Source organism: Oryctolagus cuniculus, chromosome 1 (assembly GCF_964237555.1).
Source record: "Oryctolagus cuniculus chromosome 1, mOryCun1.1, whole genome shotgun sequence".
NCBI lineage: Eukaryota > Metazoa > Chordata > Mammalia > Lagomorpha > Leporidae > Oryctolagus > Oryctolagus cuniculus.
In genome coordinates this window covers 237,253,213-237,276,788 of record NC_091432.1, presented here as the reverse complement: position 1 = coordinate 237,276,788, position 23,576 = coordinate 237,253,213, and the positions used below count along the sequence as shown (strand labels likewise).

The 23,576-nt window shown below is 68.9% G+C and overlaps 1 protein-coding gene across 2 annotated transcripts in view; it reads right to left on the bottom strand.

The window, feature by feature from the left end:
- Positions 1-35: 35 nt before the first annotated feature.
- The window catches only part of RABL6 (RAB, member RAS oncogene family like 6), a 33,679-nt gene continuing 10,138 nt past the window's right edge, over positions 36-23,576 (bottom strand). Inside the window, exons 2-15 of one of the 2 annotated variants that reach the window (XM_070059332.1) lie at positions 15,081-15,215; positions 13,709-13,756; positions 11,558-11,610; positions 9,746-9,876; positions 7,913-8,053; positions 7,533-7,638; positions 5,135-5,238; positions 2,357-2,664; positions 1,987-2,128; positions 1,388-1,603; positions 1,078-1,312; positions 820-991; positions 642-700; positions 36-563 (exon numbers count right to left, since the gene is read on the bottom strand). In XM_070059332.1, the coding sequence (XP_069915433.1) occupies positions 390-563; positions 642-700; positions 820-991; positions 1,078-1,312; positions 1,388-1,603; positions 1,987-2,128; positions 2,357-2,664; positions 5,135-5,238; positions 7,533-7,638; positions 7,913-8,053; positions 9,746-9,876; positions 11,558-11,610; positions 13,709-13,756; positions 15,081-15,215 (2,024 nt within the window). In that variant the 3' untranslated portion in view covers positions 36-389. The remainder of the gene's footprint in view (positions 564-641; positions 701-819; positions 992-1,077; positions 1,313-1,387; positions 1,604-1,986; positions 2,129-2,356; positions 2,665-5,134; positions 5,239-7,532; positions 7,639-7,912; positions 8,054-9,745; positions 9,877-11,557; positions 11,611-13,708; positions 13,757-15,080; positions 15,216-23,576) is intronic. The other variant, XM_070059337.1, reaches the window with a different exon arrangement.

Genomic DNA, 23,576 nt, shown 5'->3' with positions numbered 1-23,576 from the left:
ACGTACACGCACGCACACGCACACGCACGCAGCAGTGAGACAGGAGAGCTTTATGGTCTGAGCAGTGTGGCGGGGCCTCCGCTCCTGCCTGGGGCGCGGCCCCTCGGAGCCTGCACGCCTGTGCCGGGACGCGGTCCACGGGGAGGGTCTGCCCCCGCCCACGCCTCGCGGGCATGCCGGGGTCGGGCAGGGCAGCACCCCACGCCCGCCTCTGTAAAAACTCCCCCTCCCTGTCATCCCTGAGAAACGCGGGAGTGGCTGGGCCCCGCCCCCCGCCGAGGCCCCGCCTCTGCCCGAAGCAAGCGCAGAGCGGGTGGGGGCGAGGCGGCGGTCCGGGCCATGCAGCAGCAGCCTCCCCAGTCAGCGACAGGGGCGCCCCCTCCCCGGGGCTAGAGCTCCTCGTAGTCCCCGCCCCCAGGGTGGCGGCTGCTGGGGGCCCCGCCCCCCAGGAAGGCCTCCAGCTCGTCCACGGCCTTCCTCTCCTTCTTCTTCCTCCGCCGCTCCTCCCTGCCCTCCTCCTTCTTGCCCTTGGCCCTGCTCTTCTTCCCGGCCTTGTCTTCCTCCTGGGGGGCACAGGGCGGGCTCAGCAGGGCAGGGCTGGCTCGCAGGGGGCGCAGGGGGCGGGGCGCGGGGCCGCATACCTCCTTGCTCTTCTTCTTCTTCTTCCTCTTCTCCTTGGAGGGAGCTTTGCCCGCCTTCCCTGTGAGGGCGACAGCACAGCTGCGGGCCAGGCCCACGCGGCTCCGTGCAGGGCAGCCACGCTGGCCAGCGCGGGCCCCACGGGGCTGTCCACGGGCCGGGCCCCAGCCGCGCCCCCACCTTCGTCGCTGCTCTCCTTAGCACCCGGCTCTTCCGGCCCCAGCCCGAAGAGATCTGCGCCACTCTTCACCCTGAAGGCGGGGATGGGGGGCGGCGGGGGCGGCGGGGGCGGGGCGGGGCCGGCGTCCTCATCCGTCACATCCGAGGGGTCTTCTCGCACGGGGAACTCAGCCTGGGGGAGGCAGCTGCTCAGGCCACGCCCCTCCCCTGCTCGGCCCACGGGCGTCCCGGCCGCCCGCAGCAGGGCCCTGGCCTCACCACCCTCCTCTGCGTGTCGGACTCGCCGCTCTCGAAGTCGGGGTCGTCCATGACGAAGGACAGCATCTGGGCGGCAATGGGCCCCTCGGGGTCACTCTCCGAGGACGAGGCCCGTGCCTGCCCCTGGGAGCCCTCAGCAGGGCGCCCCGTGTCGCTCAGGTTCCTGGGACCCTGGCTGTCTGGCCAGGGGGGCGGGGCTGGTCCGCCCTGAGGCCGGGAGGCCTTGGCGTGGAACCTTCAGAGACAAGACAAAGGCCAGGCTCCCTCCAAGCCGGGCAGGCCGCCCCGTCCCCGCCCAGGCCACCCATACCGTTTGGTCTCTGGCTCTGGGCACTGCTGGGGAGCCAGGGCAGTGGGCCTGGGGGGACGGGCCACCTCCTCCGCTTCCTCCTCGCTCGAGAGACTGATGTTCTTACTGGGGACAGGGCCCGAGGGCGGCAGGGCCCCGCCGGGCGGCCGATCTTCTAGGTCCACGTCGTCCTGGAAACCTGCCACCATCGGGTTCCCGGCCCCTGCCTCGCCATCACTGCGAGGGAGGAGCGGGGGCAGAGGTCACAGTGGGGCACGTGTGCTGGTGCCCCCACCGTGGGGCTGCGCCCGGGCGTCCACCTCCCCATGCAGGCTGGGGGCCGTCTGGAGCCTTGCAACGTCATCCGCGGGAGAGTCATCCAGGTCAGCCTGCTAGTCCCTGAGCGTGCTGGGGCAGGGCCTTGGGGGCCAACCCCACGGCGCCCGCACGGGGCCCTGGATGGGTCGTGTGCGTCCGCAGGACAGGCAGCCGGGGTCCCGAGTGCAGCTCATGCCCAGGCCGGGGTCGTGGTGGGGACAGCGTGTAGGGGAGGGGATGACGAGGCCTGGCCGTGCCCTGGGGGTTGCACCCCCCACAGTGGTTCTCCCGGGGTCCCCTACCTGTCGCTGTCTGGCTGTGGGGTTCCGGTCTTCTCCTCTTTCTGGGGGGCTGCGTCTTCCAGGAAGCTGCGGTCAAGGCTGTCCTCGGGGACGAAGTCCTCCACCTTCTGGACGCTCGCGGGGGCCGCAGCCGGGGCCGGCTCTGTGGACGGCGGACGCCCGGGGTGGGGTGGGGGCACGCAGCCGCTCGCGGGGGCCGCAGCCGGGGCCGGCTCTGTGGACGGCGGACGCCCGGGGTGGGGTGGGGGCACGCAGCCGCTCGCGGGGGCCGCAGCTGGGGCCGGCTCTGTGGACGGCGGACGCCCGGGGTGGGGTGGGGGCACGCAGCCACTGGCGAGGGCTGGTGGCCGGGGCTGCTCCCGGGACCTACCTGGAGGTGGAGGGGCCGCGTCTGCCGCCGGCGAGGCCCCAAACAGCCGGGAGATGATGCTGCGCCTCGGGGCGGGGGCGGGGGCCTCGGGGAGGGGGGTGGGGGATGCGGACGGCTGTGGGGGGCAGGCCGCAGGGGCACTGAGGGGAAGCTGGGGGGCTGGCTGGGGTACGCTGGAGCCAGAGCTTCCCAGAGACGCGGTGCTTGGGGGCACGGCCGGCGACTGGGAACCCAGGGGTGGGCTCTGCCCGTTGGCTGCCACCGGGGACGTGTGGCCGCGGCGCCGGGCCTCCGTCATCTCCAGGAAGCTGCAGGGCGGGAAGGCAGGAGGGAGACGTCTGCACAGTGCCCGGGCCCAGGCAGCCCTGGGAGGGCGTGCGGGTGTGCACGTCTGCCCCCCGAGGCCCTGCCCCCGGCCCGGGCCCCAGCATCCTAGGTGTCCCGGGCGGGAGCCGGGCGCCTGGAGCCTTGGCGGATGTCTGCACAGCCAGGACAGCAGGGCGGGGGACACTGCATGGTGTGGGCATGGGCCTCCCAGCTGGAGGGGACGGGGTGAGCAGCCAGGTCCTGGGGACGCAGAGGTGCTGCCTGGAGGTGCCTTCAGACTTCTGGGTGTGGGGTGAGCCCAGAATCGAGGCCTGGGTGGGCGGGGTCAGCCTCTGGTGCCCAGGGTGTGGCTCTGCTGAGACCCTCCATCTCCCGCCACACCCAGCACCTGCAGCCAGGCTGGCTCTCTGCCATCCATCTCCCAGGCTCCTCCCCCAAGACCCCCACTGCCCAGCTCCCAGGGTAGCTTGGGTGTCCGCGGGAGCCCAAGAGGGCAGAGGACAGGGCCTGCCCGCTGCCATCTGCCCACGGCTCCAGGACGGAGAAAACAAGGCCTGGAGGGCTCTGGCCGGCCAGCACAGGACGCTGTCCCACACCCAGTGCGCGCTGGCCTCAGCAGGGAAGGCGGCCCCAGGCTGGGCACAGGGGTCTTCAAAAAGCTCACGGGAAACAGGGATTATGAAGAAACTGTGGACAACGTATTTTTGCTTGTGAACTTGTTAGCCCTCATCTGGGCCAGTGGGTTAGGCCGCTGCTGTAACACTGGCTTTCTGTAGGCAGTGGAAGATGACCCACGTGGGAGAGCCGGTGGAGCTCCGGCCTTCTGGTTTGTCCTGGCCCAGCCCGGCTGTGCTGTGTGGGGAGGGAGCCAGCACATGGAGACTCTCTGCTTTCCAAGTGAGCGGGCAGCTCACCTCTGGGGCGGGGTCACACGGCTGCCAGGGGAAGCTGACGCGCACAGCAGCGCCCGCCCGCCTCGGTCCATGCAGCCCCCGGCAGCCGGCCCAGCCCACCCCGTCCTGACGCTGTGCCGGGACGGTCGTGGTGCTGGGCTGCACCCCGGGAGGGTTTTGGGGAGCTCACAGGCACTGGGACAGCCCCCGAGTGCTGGCTCCCCTCCCTGGACATCCGCTGGCAGTCCCAGTCGGGCTCCCTCTGAACCCTAAAACCTCCGAGAGCACCCGCTTCCGTGCCGAGGAGGGCGCCGGGGAGACCGGCCTGGCCTGGGCGCAGCCCCAGAGCTGGACTCCAGCACAGTGGAGCTTCTGCTGGCAAAGTGTAGGTTTCTGTTGGTTTTAGGCTGATTGTTTGAAAGTCAGAATTAAGAGAGAGAGAGACAGAGACTTTCTATCTGGTTCAGTCCCCAGGTGGCCGTAACAGCCAGGGCTGGGCCAGGTCTCCCACGCAGGTGCAGGCCGAGGACTTGGGCCCCTCCCACTGCTCTCCCAGGCCTTAGCAGGGAGCTGGACCCGAAGTGCAGCGGCGGGACACAAAATGGCGCCCGCGTGGGACGCCGGCGCACAGGTGGCAGCTTTACTGGCTACGCCACAGCGCCATCCCGAGAACACTTGATTTTTAGCTTTTAATTCCATTTTCCCATGAACTTTTGGAAATCCCCGTATGAAGCAGGTGCCAGCTGGCCAGCAGTGCCCTACGCCCCAGGTCTGGAGGTTACACACGCTGCTGCCTCGCCCACAGGTCGTCCAGGTGCTGCCCACGAGCCACGACCCCCACTGCCCCGGGGCTGTGCCCACTGCGGACCCCTGGTGTCCTGGCCCCAAAGCGCAGGGCGGCGGAGGGTCTGGGGGCCCAGTCGTCCATTCTCAGGAGCTCCTGGAAGGGGCAGGACCCACTCCCCAGGGCCACCTCAGCTCCGGAATTTAACCCGCTTGCCTAGACAAGCTCTGTTGCACGCAGTAATGAAGCCCCACCCACGGGAACAGGGCTGCGGGCTGGGGGCTGGGGGCTGGGGGCCAGGGCTTCCTCAACCACACCCGCTCCAGCCGGCGCTGCTGTCCGGAAGTGACCCTGCGCCCGCCCAGCCCTCCCCACACCCAGAACCCAGCCTCCCGCCTGCATGCTGTAGTCCTGGTCCTACCCCCCCCCCACGCTGTAGTCCTGCCCTCCCCCCCACCTACACGCTGTAGTCCTGGTCCTACCCCCCCCACGCTGTAGTCCTGCCCTCCCCCACCCCCCACGCTGTAGTCCCTGTAGTCCTGCCCCCCCACCTACATGCTGTAGTCCTGCCCTCCCCCCCCCCCACGCTGTAGTCCTGGTCCTACCCCCCCACCTACACGCTGTAGTCCTGGTCCTACCCCCCCACCTACATGCTGTAGTCGTGCCCTCCCCCCACCCCCCACGCTGTAGTCCTGGTCCTACCCCCCCCCACGCTGTAGTCCTGCCCTCCCCCACCCCCCACGCTGTAGTCCTGCAGTCCTGCCCCCCACCTACATGCTGTAGTTCTGGTCCTCCGTCTCCTGCTGCACCGACAGCTCCTCCAGCGTGGCGTCCGTGTCCAGCTGGTTGGTCTCCAGCTGCCTCAGGAGCGTCTCCCTCTGCGGGAGGCAGAGGCAGGCACGGGCTGAGCCAGCATTCGCCGTGCACCCAGCCTGCCACCGCCGCGCCGAGCTGTGCCGGAGGGCCCGGCCCCCTCGTGGAGACCACGGCCTTGCGCGCACTGTGTTCCAGCAGCCCCAACGTGCACCTGGAGACGGAAGCCGGCCCGAACGGCCCCGCCCTACGGCTGCGGGGGGCACGCTGGGGTCCCCTGGCGCGAGGGCCAGGGCTGGACGGCCCCGCCCTACGGCTGCGGGGGCACGCTGGGGCCCCCTGGCGCGAGGGCCAGCCCGCCCTACGGCTGCGGGGGGGCATGCTGGGGCCCCCTGGCGCGAGGGCCAGGGCTGGACGGCCCCGCCCTGCGGCTGCGGGGGCACGCTGGGGCCCCCTGGCGCAAGGGCCAGGGCTGGCCTGACCCTGCCCCCTCACTCAGATGTATTCGGTAAAGCACCGCGGAGGGCCTGGTGTGTCTGGCACCAGAGGGTCCACAGGAGCGCGACCAGCTCAGCCCCGAGTCCACGCTCGGCCACTTACAGAGCCCAGCACGAGAGAGGGGCGGGCCCCTGCGGTTAGAAGGGACTGGGGGGTCCGGCGTGGGGCAGTGGGTCGAGTTCCCTCCCATGTGGGCTGGTTTGAACCGCGCTGCTCCACTCCCTGACGACGGCCTGGGGAAGCAGAAGCTGGCCCCAGGGCCTGGGTCCCTGTCCCCCACGAGGGGGACCCAGAGGAGCGCCTGGCTCCGGCCTGGCCCAGCGCCGGCCCTTGCAGCCATCCGGGGAGAGCGAGCGGGTGGACGGAAGCCTCTCTAACCCCCCCGTACTCGGGATGTGTGCTGTGAAAGGTCCCCCAGCCCCACCCTGGCACACCCAGGCTCCCCAGGGGACAGGTGCAGGACACACAGGGGTCTCTGAGGCAACGCTGCAGACGGCCCCAAGGCAGCAGCAGGCTCCGCCCACCCCCAGCCTGAGCGCTGCGTCTCAGGGGCTGACCCGTCTCAGGGGCTGACCCCGCGTGTGAGCTGGAAACGCCCTGTGGTTGTATTCAAACAAGCCCGGGGGCCGCAGGGGGCGCAGCGGGTCAAGCCGCCACCTGTGACACTGGCACCCCACATGGGCTGCCCACTTCCGACCCAGCTCCCTGCAGGCACCTGCGGAGGCAGCAGAGGACGGCCCAGTGCTCGGGCCCCTGCACCCGCGTGGGAGGCCCGGAAGAGGCTCCTGGCTGCTGACTGGCACAGCTCCAGCCGTTGCAGCCAACTGGGGAGTGACCCAGCGGATGGAAGACCCCCCCTGCCTCTCCTTCTCTCTCCCTCTCCCCCCCCTCTCCCTCCCCCCTCCCTCCCTCTCTCCCCCCTCTCCCTCTCCCCTTTTCTCTCCCTCTCTCCCCGCCTCTCTCTCTCTCTGTGTCTAACTTCTTTCAAACAAACAAATCTTATAGAAACCACACTCCTGCCCCAGGGTCCGCTTCCCCCCGTGACGCCCTGTGGCAGGCAGCCTCGTCGCCCCGCGTGCCAGCCTCTCGCCTCGGCAGATCACCTGTGAGACCTGGCGTCCTGCAGCAGGGAGGGGCCACACCCAGGCAGGCGCCCCATCTCTCAGAGGGCAGCGCCCAGCTCCGGCCCGGCCTGGGTGGCCCCTCTCGGACTGGGGCTCCCCGCACGCCGCCCTCCCGTGCTGGTCCCTGCCCGCCACGTCCACTCGGCAACAAGGAACCTGCTCTGCAGGCCACAGCACGTGCAGCTCCGTGGTCTCCTGGGCGGACGGCGGCCGCGACGCCCGCAGAGCAGCCCCGTAGCTCCCGGGGGACCCTGCTGTCTCCCTCCCGGAGCGCAGGGCCATTCTGGCGGGGAAAGTGCACCTGGCCTCCCGCTTCTTCCCAACCCCACACCAGCTCCACTAGGCCCAAGTGAGGAGCAGCCTCGCTTTGACCCGGCGCAGGGCCCACCTCCCCCACGGCCTCCTAGAGCAGACAGCTCAGGAGCGGGGCAAGTGGCCGGCACACGGCGGCTCAGGCCGTGGGGGCTGCGTGTCCTCACCTCGGTGGGGCGGGCCCCCACCACCACTGCACCAGGGGCAGCACCGCGCCCGCGCCGCAGCGGGGCCCCACCAGGGGCAGCACCACGCCTGTCCCGCAGGCCGTCCCGCAGCGGGGCCCCACCAGGGGGCAGCACCGCGCCCGCCCCGCCCCGCCCAGGCCCGCCCGCCCCGCCCCGCCCCGCGCCGCGCGCCCCGCCCCGCGCCGCGCGCCCCGCCCCGCGCCGCGCGCCCCGCCCCGCCCCGCCCGCCGCACACACCTGGAGCTGCAGGAACGGGATGTTGAAGAACTTGTGTAGGTACTTGAGGCCGAAGCTGTTCTTCATGGAGGACTCGGCGTAGCGGAAGTACGAGGAGCCCGGGGGCCTGCGTGTGGAGACGGGACCGCCTGCAGCCCCGCGGCGCGGCTGCCCGTTCCCAGGGCTTCCTCCCGAGGCAGGCGCTGGTGCGCTCGGCCCCAGAGCCGCTGCCTTCTGCACTGACCCCTCTGCCGGGGGCGGGGTCTGCGGCCTGGGCAGGAGCCCCTCACCGTGGCCTCCCCCGCACCACGGAGCCATGCAGCCCGCGGCAGGTGCCCCAGGCCTCCCCTGCGGGCGCCCCAGGCCAGGCCGCCTTCCCGGGGGCGGGGCCCGGCACCCACCTGTCCAGGTGGTCGATGAAGTCGCGCACGTCACTGGGCAGGATGACCCGGTGCTCGCCCATGTCGCGGTAGTTGCCCAGCACGCACACCGGCACGTGGGTCGGCACCTTGGGAAGCTCCCGCAGGATGTAGTTGAAGGTCCTGGGAGAGCGGGAGGCGCCGCCTGAGCTCGGCCGAGCGCGGTGGACCGCGCGCCAGTGTACCTCCTGAGTGCCACGCGTCCACGCCCTCAAAGCTGCCTCTGGCCTGCGGCCCGTGGGGCCTGTCCCTCTGTCCGGGGCACACACGGAGGCGTCCGTGCTGCTGGCGCGCTGGGAAGACTGTGCAGCCCCAGGGTCACCTGCCGTGCAGCGGTGGCCGCCTGGTCTCCCAGCTCGTCCCAAACTGCGCTCCAAACGGCTTGAATGCGGCAAGCGAAGCCCCTCAAGGGGGGAAGCCGAACAAGCTGGCGACAGATGCACCCGCAGTGGCCGCTGTCCCCTGGGTCCGCGCTCAGTGGCCGACACATCCGTCGTCCACGTCTGGCGCTGCCCCCAGGTGCTGGGTGCCCCCACCAGTGGGGCTCCATGGCCCGAGAAAGCCGTGCCCCACGTCGCACGGCAGCCCCGACGGCCCGGCCCCAGCTCTCTCCCCGGCAGCTGCTGGGGGTGTTCTGACCACGCCCACCCCGGCTGCAGGCCTCCTGGTCTCTCGGTGTCCGGACTCACTGCCCAGGCCGGCTGAGGGGCTACCATGGCCGGGTCACAGGCAAATGCTCAGCCCTGCTCTGCGTCTGGCACATGGGGCCACCTGTTCCACGCCCGGCCCCTGCCTTCCGTGTCCTACACGCCACCTGCAGCTCCGAGGGGCCACTCCCACGCGTGCCGGGGCTCAGCCCTCATCAGGCTGTGCCCACGAGAGCTGTCCAGAGGCTGTGGCCGCCCAGACTGGAGGTCACCTCGGGACCGGCCGGGAGCTACACGCCCGGGCCCCTCAGATCGCGACACGGACACCCTGAGAGCAGCACGTGAGCGCGCGGCAGGCTCAGCGCCCGACCTCACGCTTCCTCCAGCAGCACTGGCTCTTCGGCAGTGACCAGAGCCCGTGCCGTAGGCCAGCAGCAGAGCTGTCCGGTGACGGCACTGGCTTCCCCCCGCGACTCCCAGGCCCTGTGACGAGCAGGGGACCACGCACCAGGGACAGGAAACCGGGAAGCAGCCCAGTCCCCCAGGGCCCCTCCCACACAGCCAGGGGTCAACTCCCGTGTGCGCAGGGCAGCTGCGGGGGGGGGGCTCCCCAGGGGGTCTGGCACCGGCCAGAGGGCGGCCGCGCCGCGTGCGAGCCTGGCTCCTCTCCTGCAGCGCGCGTGCCAGCAGGCAGAGCTGGGCACTGAGCCTGCAGCTGCCCTGGCGGATGGCAGCTCACACACGCTGTCACCGTGAGTGCCACGAGACCCCACGAGAGGACTCTGGTCCCAGCACTGACCGCGCACCTGCCCCGCCGGCCCCCGTCGTGGGTCCTCCAGGGAGGCAGCGAGCACAGGGCAGGTTTCAGGCCTGGGAAGGTGTGTGCCTCGCTCGGACGGCCTGAGCCAGTTCTGCCCGGCCAGCGCCCCCGGCCCCGGCCCCGCCCCCGGCCCCCGTGCAGGCGCCCCGGCCCCGCCCCCGGCCCCCGTGCAGGCGCCCCGGCCCCGCCCCCGGCCCCCGCACAGGCGCCCCCGGCCCCCGCACAGGCGCCCCCGGCCCTGCCCAGGCGCCCCCGGCCCCGCACAGGCGCCCCCGGCCCCCGCACAGGCGCCCCCGGCCCTGCCCAGGCGCCCCCGGCCCCGCCCAGGCGCCCCCGGCCCGCTCTCACCACTGCTTGGTGATGTCAAACATCATGACCACGCCGTTGCAGTTCTTGTACACGTCCAGGAACTCGGCGTCCAGGGCCATTTCTGCCTCCGCCTGGGGACGGGAGGGGCCAGGCGTGCTCTGGGCCCAGGCCTGGCTCCACCGCACGGACCCTCAGTCACCACAGCCGCTTTACTCCCCCTCGTGCAGGCTCATTTATTTGAGAGGTGGGAGGGAGGGGGGAGAACTCGCCGACGCCTGCGCGGCCAGGGCTGCGTCCCCGCGTGGGCAGCAGGGGTGCAGCTCCGGGAGCCTTCCCTGCCGGGAAACTGGCGCAGTCTCATCTGTGGTGCGATCCACAGCCTGGCACCGTCCTAGGCTCTGCCCCGCCGCCATTGCTGAAGCCAGGCGGCCGCATGGCCCACCCACCGGTGTCAGCCCCACCCCCATCCTACTGGGATGCGCTGCTCCTGCTTCCCTGCCCGCCCCACCCCCGCAAAGTTTTAGAAGGACCTGCTCCTGAACGCGTGGCTCTGCTCGCTCCCGCCCCTCCCCCCTCTCCCCCCTCCCTCCTCTCCCCCTCCTCTCCTCTTCCCTCTCCTCTCCCCTCCCCTCTCCTCTCCCCTCCCTCCTCTCTCCCCTCCCCCCTCCCCTCTCCTCTCCCCTCCTCTCTCCCCTCCCCTCCCCTCCCTCTTCTCCACTCGCTCGCTCGTTCTCTTCCTGTCCTTCCTCTTTTCCTTCCTTCCCTCCGGTCTGCCGGGCTTCCCCCAGTGAACTCTCTCCCTGACCCGGTGGTGGTGTGTTTTGTGGCGGCCTTGCAGTCACCGCTGCTTCCCAGGGTGTGGGTGAACTGGAAGCCGGAAACCAGAGTGAGCCGGGAAGTCGGGGTCTGTGGTGTCGTCACCAGGCCAGAGGCCGGCCACAGACTTGCCTTCCCAGGGACAAACGCACAGCAGGGACACGCCAGGCCACTGCAGCAGAGGCTCTGACCACAGACGACTGATGTGCGCTCGGAACTTTCTAGAGCCCACAGACCGGCATGACCACCCAGTCTTGTGGCACCAAAGGAAGAGACAACAGGCACTCCAGGGGCCAAGGCAGCGGCGGAGCCGGGAGCCCAGAGCGTCCCGGGAAGGGCGGTTCAGGGTGACCATGGACGCACAGGCGGTGCTGTGTCTCCTGGCTTCCCAGGGGAGCGTCCACCCAGGACCACGCTCCGCCCACGGCTCCAAGGCGTGTCCTCTGCCCTTCGAGGCTGAGGCCGCTGTCAGGTGCACACGTGGCCGTTCACGCAGATGCCTCTCCTCTCAGGCCACTCAGACTCACTCTGGCTCAGTCCAGTGTGATGTCCGCAGTGCACACTCAGCTGTGGACGTCACAGTCCCGGGAGCAGCAGTGGGGACAGCTGGTGGTCACTGTGCCCAGATGTAACTGGGCACCCTGGACAGGCAATGGGGTCTGAAGCGTGCGGCTGCCTGCTCACCCCTCCCTGATCCAGGAACCCCAGCAGGCCCGCCCAGGCCCACGCAGGCCCACAGCCCAGGCTCACCCAGGCCCACAGTCTATGGCTCACCCAGGCCCACCCAGGCCCACCCAAGCCCACAGTCTACGGCTCACCCAGGCCCGCCCAGGCCCACAGCCCAGGCCCACGCAGGCCCACAGCCCAGGCCCACCCAGGCCCACAGCCCAGGCCCACGCAGGCCCACAGCCCACGGCTCACCCAGGCCCACAGTCTACGGCTCGCCCAGGCCCACGGCTCACCCAGGCCCGCCCAGGCCCACAGCCCAGGCCCACCCAGGCCCACAGCCCAGGCCCACCCAGGCCCACAGCTCACCTCCTGGGGGTCGTTCTCCACCTTCAAGCCATCTCCTCGTTTTTTGCATTTTCCTTAATAAAGAACCAGAAAATTTGGGGTGGAATTGGTGGGTCAAAGGATTCCTGAGGGAGGGTCTTTCTGGGAGGGTCCCTCCCCAGCTCCCACTCTGAACTTGACCCTGCTCCATCAGCTGGGCAGTGAAATGGTCCGAGCTGGACCCCCAGCTGAGAGCAGGTGTGGGGGTCTCGTGACAGCTGGGGCTCCCCTGGGGCAACAGCTGGGAGAACCGGAGAGCAGGAAGCCTGGGACGGCTCTTCTGATGCCCCCGTGACCTTGAACTCCTGCACTGTGTGGGGGGGGAGCTGACCCCAGCGGGACTGAGAGAAGGGGCAGGGCTGGCCCGAGCAGCTGGGGATGGCTGGGCGGGGTGTGGGGCCCTGGGGGTGGGGAATGCCAGGCCGTGGTGGGGAGGAGTAAGGAGGCCTGCGCCCTGCCGTGCCCGCATCACCTGCACAGTGCAGGAGCGAGCAGACGGCGCGGCCTACCGCCTTGCGGGCTCCAGTGCAAGCCACAGACGAGAAACACCCCGTGTGCACACGCAGCCACGCCCCCTTCTGCCCCAACCTCACGAGCAGCCGGCGCCTGACCAAGGGGCCTGAACACCCCGCTGACTGGCAGGGGCCTGCTCCCGCCCACCTCACGGCCGCCCAGCCTGCTGACGGGAGGAGGAGGAAGAACGCCCAGGGCTGCTCACAAGGCCCCATCCTTCCAGAAGCTTCTCAGGGTGACGCTCGGGGCTCCGCCTGCGCCACCCTCAGAGCTCAGCCCGGGCCCAGCCCTTGGCCGCCGGCTGCTCTCGGGCTGCGCGTGGCGTCCAAGGGGTTTCCACCCAACTGGAAGTAAGCACCTTGAGCCCAGGGCCACGCCTGCTGTGGGCGCAGCGGGAGCCGAGGTCTGGCTGGGGAGGCTTCCCCCTGGAGACCACCCAGCGGCCGGGGGACTCCGCCCAGCTGTCAGTGGACACACGCCCCGGGGGCCTCTGCCCCTAGGCGGAAACCACGCAGATTACAGCCCAAGCGGGCCAGGCCTGGCGAGTCACTCACTCCGGCGAGTCACTCACTCCAGCGAGCCCAGGGCCCCCTCCTTCCTAGGCGGCTGGGCAGGTCAGGGCCTCGAGGCTGCCCAGCGGCTGCCAGCGGACAACACAGCTGGGGGCCGGGCCCAGGCTGCACACAGCCCAGGGAGGCAGGCGGCCAAGGTGGGCCCAGCAGGACAGGCCGGCCACGGGGCAGCTGCGAGTCCGGCCTGGCTGTGTCCCCCCCAGCTAACCAGAGGGGCGTGTGCCTTCCGACCCAGGGCCTCGCCCGTCCACGGGGATCCGATGTCCAGGGAGCTGTGGTGGGCTCCCGGGACGCTGCTGTCTCGCCCTCCACCCTGACCGGGAGCTGAGCGTTCAGAGGCAGGCCTCGGCCACCCCAACAGTCTCCAGTTCGACCCTGCCCTGTTCCTCCGTGGCATCCCAGTGACCCCAACCCAACCAGCGGCATGCGCCCTGCTGACCCCACCCCCTGCGCGGCCTGCACACGCTGCGGCGACTCCCCTCAGCCACACCGCACACCCAGGAACTCCTGCCTGGTCTGCTTTAAACGCCCAGTCAGCACTCCCCGTGGGAGACCGGCTTAGGTAAGGCCGGGGCCCAGTAACAGCCCTGGCCCACAGGTGTCCGGCCCCCACCCTCCACGCTCACGCCTCCTCCCTGCCCAGGTCTCCAGCAGAGATGTGCCTGCCCCTGCTGTGGGCGTGGCTGCCCAGGCTGGAACCTGCAGCACCGAGTGAGAGGCCCTGCACCCGGCTTCCCTTCACTGCCCAACGGGGCAGCCGACGCCCCGGCTACACCAGCGGTGGCGCAGGATAGGGGGCTACCAACACAGCCCTCATAGGCCGCACCTGCACCTGGCCTGCGGGCACGGGCTCGGCTGACCAGCCACGGCCCGGCCGCAGACCAGAGCCAGACCAGGACGTGAACAGCTGGTAGCAAACGCCAATCTGTCCGCGGCCAGGCGGCAGGTGCCGGAGTGGGCTTGTGTGCTGAGGGCCCCGCAGGGAGAGCGGCCGAGACCCCGGCCCGGGCTGGAGGCGAGCTCTCTGCAGACAGAGAAGGGGCCTTACCTTTGTCGACCACATCCCAGACTTCAACTTTCACAATGTCGTCAGTGGCTGAAACGGGGAAGATCCCCACGTTAGTGCCCCACGTTAGTGCCCCACGTTAGTGCCCCACGTTAGTGCCCCACGTTAGTGCCCCACGTTAGTGCCCCACGTTAGTGCCCCACGTTAGTGCCCCAGGGAGCAGCTGGTTTCACAGAGGGGCTGCCAGAGCCTCGGCGGTGCCGGCCCTCCCTCACCGGGCCCTGGGGCGTCCCCCCACACACCCGCCCACACACACGCCCGCCACAAGGGCCAGGCCCACCGTGCACCCGACACTGCGAGGCAGGCCTCAGAGCCTCGGGGGCGTCGGCCACACCAGCGGCAGCCAAGACTGAACCGCGGCGGGCCTCTGCCCACACACGCTCCGAGCCGAAGGCAGCGCCGGCCAGGCCCACGGCGAGGCAGGGCCGCGCCCCACCACGTCACGTGCACCCCAGCAGCCGTCCTCTCGGATGGGTGCAGAGGGGGCGGGACCGCCTGTGCCACCTCCCCACAACCCCGTTTGTTTCTCCACCCAGGGGGCCCACGCTGCACCCTGGGGACTGGAACAGTGACAGCTGTGCAGGCGCGGGGCCCAGAGGCTCCTGCCAGCCCCCAGCACAGGCGGGAGGGGAGCTGGCCCAGGGCTGCTCCACAGGCCCCGCCACGGCCACCTTCCGTCACGCTCCTCACGCTCTCGCGGTCTCACTTGCCGCGAGAGCCGAGTCCCTGCGCCTCTGGGGCGCCGAGGGGGCTCCCGGGATGCCGGCTCCAGCCACGCTGCCAGCATCCCGCTGCCCTGGAGCTCAGGGGCACGCGGGGCTCTGGCCGCACCACCTCGCTCAGACCAGACGGCTTCCTGCACACGCTCACGGCTTCGCTGCACACGCTCTGCACACGCTCACGGCTTCACACACGCTCACGGCTTCCCTGCACACACTCTGCACACACTCACAGCTTCACACACACTCTGCACACGCTCACGGCTTCACACGCTCTGCACACGCTCACGGCTTCACATGCTCTGCACACGCTCACGGCTTCTCTGCTTCCCCGGGAGCTGGCACCGTCTGGCGGCCTCGAGAGCTCGGGCACCTGCTGCTCCAGGTGCTCCCCGCACACACCCTCCCCCAGGGCACCTGCCCGGCCACGCCCTCTGCCAGCAGAGACTCGGACTTCACAGCACCGGCAGGGAAGAAGCTGCGGGACGCACGCCCCCTGCAGGGGAGGGCGGGCAGGGGCGGGGCTGGGCCCTGTGCACAGGGGGCCCCAGGGTGCACGCTGTGCCCGCGTCCCCTCGCGAAGGGGGCTCTCGGACTCAGCAGCTGCGAGCGCCGGCGGCGTGGAGCCCACTCACTCTTGTAGCTCCAGTGGATGCTGGCGACCTGGATCTCCTGCGTGGGGATGTACTCCTCCACGAACTGCCTGCCCTGCAGCCGCTGCCACAGCGCCGTCTTGCCCGTGTTCCTGTCTCCCCGGATCACGATTTTCACTGGGCAAAGAGAAAGGACGACGCGTCAGGTTCAAGAGCCCAGAGTCAGGCGGGCAGGTGGCCGGGCTGCTGTCGCCGGGCAGGAGCCGAGGGAGGCCCGGGGCCCAGGAGGGCGTCCCCACGGTGGACAGACCGTGCCCCTGGGGGACCCTGCTCAGGGCTGGGGAGACGCCCTAGGCAGGCGTGGCTGCTGCCGGGCTTCCTGCACTGGCGTGGGAGGCGCCCCAGTGAGCGCCTGGTGTCTCAGAAAAGCACAGGGGCGGGAAGCGAAAGTCTTCGGAGGTGGGCCCAGGTGCAGACCCCAGACCCACGCGGCCACGCCCCACGGCGCCCTCACAGAGCAGGAAGGGCACAGACAGGGGCAGGCCAGGCAGGAGCTCCAGGGCCTCCCGGCCTGCGGGGCCTTACTTCCGCTATTACTGCTGTTCACAAGTGACCCAGCGAACTAGGCGGACAGGGACAGGGACAGGGACAGAGCAGCTGGGCTGGGCCAGGCGTCCCAGAGGCAGCCACACCTCCCGCCTGAGCCATCGTGGCTGCCTCCGGGCTCTGCACCTCGGAAAGCTGGCTCGAAGTGCAGCTGGACCCAAACCAGGAGCTTGAAATGGAACGAGGGGGTCCCATGGGACACCTTCACCTCCGTGCCGGACGCGGCCCCACGTCACACCAACTTCCAGAGAGCGCGGAGGACACCCCTCACACACAACCCGGCCAGGCTTCAGTCTGTTCTCCTAATTTTCCATGCTTTTTTTCTCAAAGATTTATTTGTTTATTTAAAAGGCAGAATTACACACAAAAGGAAAGAAAAGAGAGAGAGAGAGAGAGAGAGAGAGGTAGGTCTTCCATCCGCTGGTTCACTCCCCAATTGGCTGCAATGGCCGGAGCTGTGCTGATCCGAAGCCTGGAGCTTCTTCTGGGTCTCCCCTGTGGGGGCAGGGCCCAAGGACTTGGACCATCTTCCTCTGCTTTCCCAGGCCACAGCAGAGCTGGATCGGAAGAAGAGCGGCTGGGACTCGAACCAGCGCCCACGTGGGATGCCGGCCCTGCAGGCGGCGGCGTCACCGGCCACACCACAGCACTGGCCCCTGCACGCCTTTTCTACCGTCTGGAACAAAGTCTTTCCCAGCCAGAGCTTGCTGTGCTGCATGGATGCCGCCCTGCGCGGCTCCCAGAGAGGAGTCACGGCGCCCCCTTCCCGTCTCGCAAGCTGGCGGGTGAGGAAGCTCCCAGCCAGGGCCGACGGTGCCCGCGGCGAGGCGGGGAGGAGCCCGCGGAGAGGAGCCGCCCTGCGGCCGCCAGCCCGTCCCGCTGAGGGGAACGGCGCACACTCCCGCTGGGCCATGGGCTCCAGGAAACCTGCACAGGAGGGCGCGCGGCTCCGAGCCCAGCACTGCAGAGGAAGCAGGAGGAGAGGTGCTGGCTCCCTCACGAAACCGCGTGGTGTGACAAGAATGGCGGCACCAGCGTCGCGCTTCACGAAACGCCTCCATGCTGTCCCGGCCAGGGCCTCCATGCTGTCCCGGCCAGGGCCTCCATACTGTCCTACCCAGGGCCTCCATACTGTCCTACCCAGGGCCTCCATACTGTCCCGGCCAGGGCCTCCATACTGTCCTACCCAGGGCCTCCATACTGTCCTACCCAGGGCCTCCATACCGTCCTACCCAGGGCCTCCATGCTGTCCTACCCAGGGCCTCCATACCGTCCTACCCAGGGCCTCCATGCTGTCCTACCCAGGGCCTCCATACCGTCCTACCCAGGGCCTCCATGCTGTCCCACCCAGGGCCTCCATGCTGTCCTACCCAGGGCCTCCATACCGTCCCACCCAGGGCCTCCATGCTGTCCTACCCAGGGCCTCCATACCGTCCTACCCAGGGCCTCCATGCTGTCCTACCCAGGGCCTCCATACCGTCCTACCCAGGGCCTCCATGCTGTCCCACCCAGGGCCTCCATACCGTCCTACCCAGGGCCTCCATGCTGTCCTACCCAGGGCCTCCATACCGTCCTACCCAGGGCCTCCATGCTGTCCCACCCAGGGCCTCCATGCTGTCCTACCCAGGGCCTCCATACTGTCCCGGCCAGGGCCTCCATGCTGTCCTACCCGGGGCCTCCATGCTGTCCTACCCGGGGCCTCCATGCTGTCCTACCCGGGGCCTCCATACTGTCCCGGCCAGGGCCCTCGAAGCTGCGGAGCCACGGCCAGGAGCCCTCAGTCCGCACGCGAGGGTCTGCGGGCCAGCTTCCCCGGGACCACCCTCGTCCTCAGGGCGAGAGGGGGGTTTTCCTGAGCGCTGAGCCGTGGTCTGCCGCCGTGACCCACCTCCGCCCCGCGTGGAACACACCGAACACATCACCGCCACCTCCACGAAAACCGGCCCAGCGGCGTGGGACTCCCGCAGCATCTCGCGGACGCCCGTGGAGCTCAGCGGCGGCGGCGCCCAGACACCAGGGAGGGAGAGACGCGGGCAGCGCGAGGCCGCCCCGGGAGCCGCGCAGTCGCCAGCGCTGCCGGAATCCAGGCCGCCTGCGCTCCGCTTCTGCTCTGCCGGACGGCGTTTACCTCACTGACCGGCGTTCTGGTTTCGGAGGAGCAGCTCATTAAATGGGGGACCAAAGAAACAAGTTTCCCAGAGAGCAGCTGTCCGTGTCTGCCCGGCCACTCGCGGGGGTCAGCTGGGGCAGGCGCCACAGCCGCGGCGACTCCAGCGACCTGCACGGCAAGTGATGGCTCGAGCCGCGGGCACCTGCCCCTCACCTGGGAGGCCGGGGCTCACAGCTGGCCCCCGGCTCTGGCCCAGCACGGCCACCGTGGGGTCTGCAGGGCAAGCCGGCGGGGGTGCGTGCGCTGCACCTCAAGCCAACGAGGAAGACGCTCTCTGCGGACCCCGCCTCTCACGCCTGTCACTCAACTCCCTCTGTTTGTCTCAGCAGATTCCGGACCAGTATTTGTTCATCTCCGCCTTGTTACCTCCCTAAAACCCTGTACCTCGGCGGGTCCGGTGTAAGGGGAGGTCAGGCCACCCCGTGGCAGCGAGGTCAGGGTGATGGGGGGGTCAGGCCAGCCCATGGCAGTGAGGTCACAGTGACGGGGGTCAGGCCACCCCGTGGCAGCGAGGTCACAGTGACGGGGGTCAGGCCACCCCGTGGCAGCGAGGTCGGGGTGACGGGGGTCAGGCCAGCCAATGGCAGTGAGGTCACAGTGACGGGGGTCAGGCCACCCCGTGGCAGCGAGGTCACAGTGACGGGGGTCGGGCTACCCCGTGGCAGCCAGGTCGGGGTGAGGGGGGTCAGGCCACCCCGTGGCAGCGAGGTCGGGGTGAGGGGGGTCAGGCCAGCCCGTGGCAGCCAGGTCGGGGTGAGGGGGGTCAGGCCAGCCTGGGCGCGGCGAGGTCGGGGTGAGGGGGGTCAGGCCAGCCTGGGCGCGGCGAGGTCGGGGTGAGGGGGGTCAGGCCAGCCTGGGCGCGGCGAGGTCGGGGTGACGGGGGTCAGGCCAGCCTGGGCGCGGCGAGGTCGGGGTGAGGGGGGTCAGGCCAGCCTGGGCGCGGCGAGGTCGGGGTGACGGGGGTCAGGCCAGCCTGGGCGCGGCGAGGTCGGGGTGACGGGGGTCAGGCCAGCCTGGGCGCGGCGAGGTCGGGGTGACGGGGGTCAGGCCACCCTGGGCGCGGCGAGGTCGGGGTGAGGGGGGTCAGGCCAGCCCGTGGCAGTGAGGTCGGGGTGAGGGGGGTCAGGCCAGCCCGTGGCAGTGAGGTCGGGGTGACGGGGGTCAGGCCACCCTGGGCGCGGCGAGGTCGGGGTGACGGGGTCACTGTGCTCACTGGGACGCTCTCCCCCCCCCCTCAGAGGTGCACTACTTGGCCGCTTATCTTCTTCCAGGTTAACAACCTTTTTACCTTTTTTTTTTTTTTTTAAGAAAGATTTATTTATTTGCAAGGCAGAGCTAGAGAGATAGTGGTCTTCCATCTGCTAGTTCACTCCCCAAATGGCCACACAGCAGGGGCTGGGCCAGGAGCGCCACCTGGGTTTCGCACGTGGGTGCAGGGACCCGAGCGCTGGGCCGTCTGCTGCTGCTCTATCAGGCCATTCACAGGCAGCTGGAGGGGAGCGAGGGGGAGAGTGCCGGGGGGCTGCCGGTGACGTGGGCGGCAGCGTGGCCACCGGAGGGGAGCGAGGGGGAGAGTGCCCGGGGGGCTGCCGGTGACGTGGGCGGCAGCGTGGCCACCGGAGGGGAGCGAGGGGGAGAGTGCCCGGGGGCTGCCGGTGACGTGGGCGGCAGCGTGGCCACCGGAGGGGAGCGAGGGGGAGAGTGCCCGGGGGCTGCCGGTGACGTGGGCGGCAGCGTGGCCACCGGAGGGGAGCGAGGGGGAGAGTGCCCGGGGGCTGCCGGTGACGTGGGCGGCAGCGTGGCCACCGGAGGGGAGCGAGGGGGAGAGTGCCCGGGGGCTGCCGGTGACGTGGGCGGCAGCGTGGCCACCGGAGGGGAGCGAGGGGGAGAGTGCCCGGGGGCTGCCGGTGACGTGGGCGGCAGCGTGGCCACCGGAGGGGAGCGAGGGGGAGAGTGCCCGGGGGCTGCCGGTGACGTGGGCGGCAGCGTGGCCACCGGAGGGGAGCGAGGGGGAGAGTGCCCGGGGGCTGCCGGTGACGTGGGCGGCAGCGTGGCCACAGGAGGGGAGCGAGGGGGAGAGTGCCCGGGGGCTGCCGGTGACGTGGGCGGCAGCGTGGCCACCGGAGGGGAGCGAGGGGGAGAGTGCCCGGGGGCTGCCGGTGACGTGGGCGGCAGCGTGACCACCGGAGGGGAGCGAGGGGGAGAGTGCCCAGGGGCTGCCGGTGACGTGGGCGGCAGTGTGGCCACCAGAGGGGAGCGAGGGGGAGAGTGCCCGGGGGCTGCCGGTGACGTGGGCGGTAGCGTGGGCACTGCACCACAGCACTGGGCCCCAGGAAGGTCACACTTGCGGGCACCACCAGATTCCCTGTGTATTTACCATTGACCTGCCCCGGCCCCTGCCCCAGGCAATGGACTGAACCTCCTACAAACATGCAGACGAAGTGGACCCGAGACACTGTCGTGAGACAGCACCCCTGCCTGAGCCCCGCTCTGACCCTCAGGGACACAGCCCTGCCTGAGCCCCGCTCTGACCCTCAGGGACACAGCCCTGCCTGAGCCCCGCTCTGACCCTCAGGACACAGCCCTGCCTGAGCCCCGCTCTGACCCTCAGGACACAGCCCTGCCTGAGCCCCGCTCTGACCCTCAGGGACACAGCCCTGCCTGAGCCCCGCTCTGACCCTCAGGACACAGCCCTGCCTGAGCCCCGCTCTGACCCTCAGGACACAGCCCTGCCTGAGCCCCGCTCTGACCCTCAGGACACAGCCCTGCCTGAGCCCCGCTCTGACCCTCAGGGACACAGCCCTGCCTGAGCCCCGCTCTGACCCTCAGGACACAGCCCTGCCTGAGCCCCGCTCTGACCCTCAGGACACAGCCCTGCCTGAGCCCCGCTCTGACCCTCAGGACACAGCCCTGCCTGAGCCCCGCTCTGACCCTCAGGGACACAGCCCTGCCTGAGCCCCGCTCTGACCCTCAGGACACAGCCCTGCCTGAGCCCCGCTCTGACCCTCAGGACACAGCCCTGCCTGAGCCCCGCTCTGACCCTCAGGACACAGCCCTGCCTGAGCCCCGCTCTGACCCTCAGGACACAGCCCTGCCTGAGCCCCGCTCTGACCCTCAGGACACAGCCCTGCCTGAGCCCCGCTCTGACCCTCAGGGACACAGCCCTGCCTGAGCCCCGCTCTGACCCTCAGGGACATAACTGCTCAGGCTTCAGACAGACAGGCTGTAACTGGTCTACGGCCCACGTGATCCCAGGCTGCCCCTGGACTAACGTTACACTGTAGCTGGTCTATGTCCCACGCTGCACCTGGGCTAACGTGACGTTGTCAAGGCTGTAACTGACAGCAGTTTTGCACATGCTTTTGGTGAGCTTGACCCCAGCGACCACGTATCCCTCTCCCTCCTTGTGGCTTTTGCTTTTATAAGCCCTGCAGCTCCAAGCTCAGGCCCAGGGTTCCCTCGGGCACGAGCCTGCCCTGGACCACCGGTGAGAGAGGACTCTGAGGGGCCCCTCTGTCAGCACTCGCTCGGCACATTTAGGAGACCCCGCCTCACTCCAGGTCTCCCTGGCTTGGTGGGGGGCCCTACCCCGCCGTGTTCTAGGGCTCCATAACCTTTTCACCAGCCTGAGGGTGAGGGTGAGGGAGAGGGAGAGGAAGAGGGAGAAGGTGGGAGTGAGAGGGAGGGAGGGGGAGAGGGAGAGAGAGAGGGGTAAGGGGAGGGGGAGAGGGAGAGGGAGAGGGGTAAGGGGAGAGGGAGAGAGAGAGAGGGAGAGGGGGAAGGGGGGAGAGAGGGAGGGAGGGGGAGAGAGAGTGGGGTAAGGGGAGGGGGAGAGGGAGAGAGAGAGGGAGAGGGGGAAGGGGAGGGAGAGAGAGAGGGAGAGAGAGAGGGAGAGAGAGAGGGAGGGAGAGAGGGAGAAAGGGAGGGAGGGAGAGGGGGAAGGGGAGGGAGAGAGAGAGGGAGAGGGGGAAGGGGAGGGGGAGAGGGAGAGAGAGAGGTGAAGGGGAAGGGGGAAGGGGAGGGAGAGAGGGAGGGAGGGGGGAAGGGGAGGGGGAAGGGGAGAGAGGGAGAGGGGGAAGGGGAGGGGGAAGGGGAGGGAGAGGGGGAAGGGGAGGGAGAGGGAGGGAGGGAGGGAGGGAGAGGGGGAAGGGGAGGGAGAGGGAAGGGGAGGGGGAGAGGGAGAGAGAGAGGGAGAGAGGGAGAGAGGGAGAGGGAGGGAGAGGGAGAGAGGGAGAGAGGGAGAGAGGGAGGGGGAGGGGAGGGGGAGGGGGAGAGGGAGAGGCTCTTCCATCGCTGGTTCAGTCCTCAAATGGCTGCAACGGAGGAGCTGGGACCATCCAAAGCCAGGAGCCAGGAGCGTCACTGGGTCTCCGGGGCCCAAGCACTTGGCCATCCTCCACTGCTTTCCCAGGTGCATTAGCAGGGAGCTGGATTGGAAGTGGAGCAGCCGGACTCACTGCAGGCGATGACCTCACCCTACACCACAGCACGCGCCCAGAAATGGTGCTAAAACTGAAGTCGTGATAATGCAAAATGCTACTGATGCAAAAGTCCCGCAGTCACAGAAGTCTACCACTCTGCTGTGCGGTCGGTCACGACGGCTACCGCGGGGCCTGACGGGAAATGCTGCATGAAACCTCACCGGCGCTCTCCGGAACACTGGCGAGCGAGCAAGTGGCTCCTCTCGCCGGTCAGTGGTTCCACAGTTCCAGCCACGCTGTGTGGTCTTTGTCATCCAGTTTTGGGTTTTCCTCTGAACAGTACACAGCAGATTTACTGCTCATGAAGCGAGACGCCGCGGGCTCCAAGGACTCCTTCCCGACTCCTGTAGCAGGAGCTGGGACAGGCTCCAGCTGAGGACCAGGTGTGGCAGGAAGTGATTCTCACTGCTGGGTAATTACAAAACAGCTGAAGGTCTTAAGAAGTATTCCTGAAACTGTTTACTCTTCTGTCCTGTAACGTGTATGCTACACGTGTGTGCACACTACAGTATGGATGTCTACGTGGAAAAATTATTAAGAGCTCTGTTTTAATGGCCTAAAGACAAAAGATTGCTCATAAATTTAAACTAAGTTAACCCGAAATATATTTTTGGTTCACGTGACCTAAATAAACCTCTGCATCACGTGATTTAAACTCGGAAGAAAGACAAAAACTGTTTAAGTCACTGACATGCTTGTGCTTAGATCTGCTGGTCAAACAAGTTACACTTGTGTTAGAGAGCCAAAACGTATTTCCAACTACATGTACTTCAAAAAAAAGATAGATTTAGTTATTTGAAAGGCAGAGTGGGGGGGTCTTCCATCCACTGGTTCACTCCCCAGACGGCCACAACGGCCAGAACTGGGCCAATAAGAAGCCAGGAGCCGGGAGCTTCTTCTGGGTCTCCCACATGGGTGCAGGGGCCCGAGCACTTGGCCATCTTCTACTGCTTTCCCAGACCACAGCAGGGAGCTGGATCGGACGTGGAGCAGCCGCGACTGGAACTGGCGCCCACGTGGGATGCCGGCGCAGGCCATTGTTGGGCATTGCCTGAAACCTCCACTACAATAGCCTGGCGGACGTTCGAGGGGCGTGTCTGTGGCTGCTGCGGTTAAGCTAGGTAAGATCAGACCGCCGGCAGGGATAGGTCCGCTCTAGTTCCGGACCGTGGACAGTGCGTGATCCCTATACCTTACTTAAGGAGCCCTGCGCGTGGCCCACCCGTGCCTGCGTGACCTCTTTGCTGATTGGCTCCCCTACTGCGCACGTCCTGCGGAAGC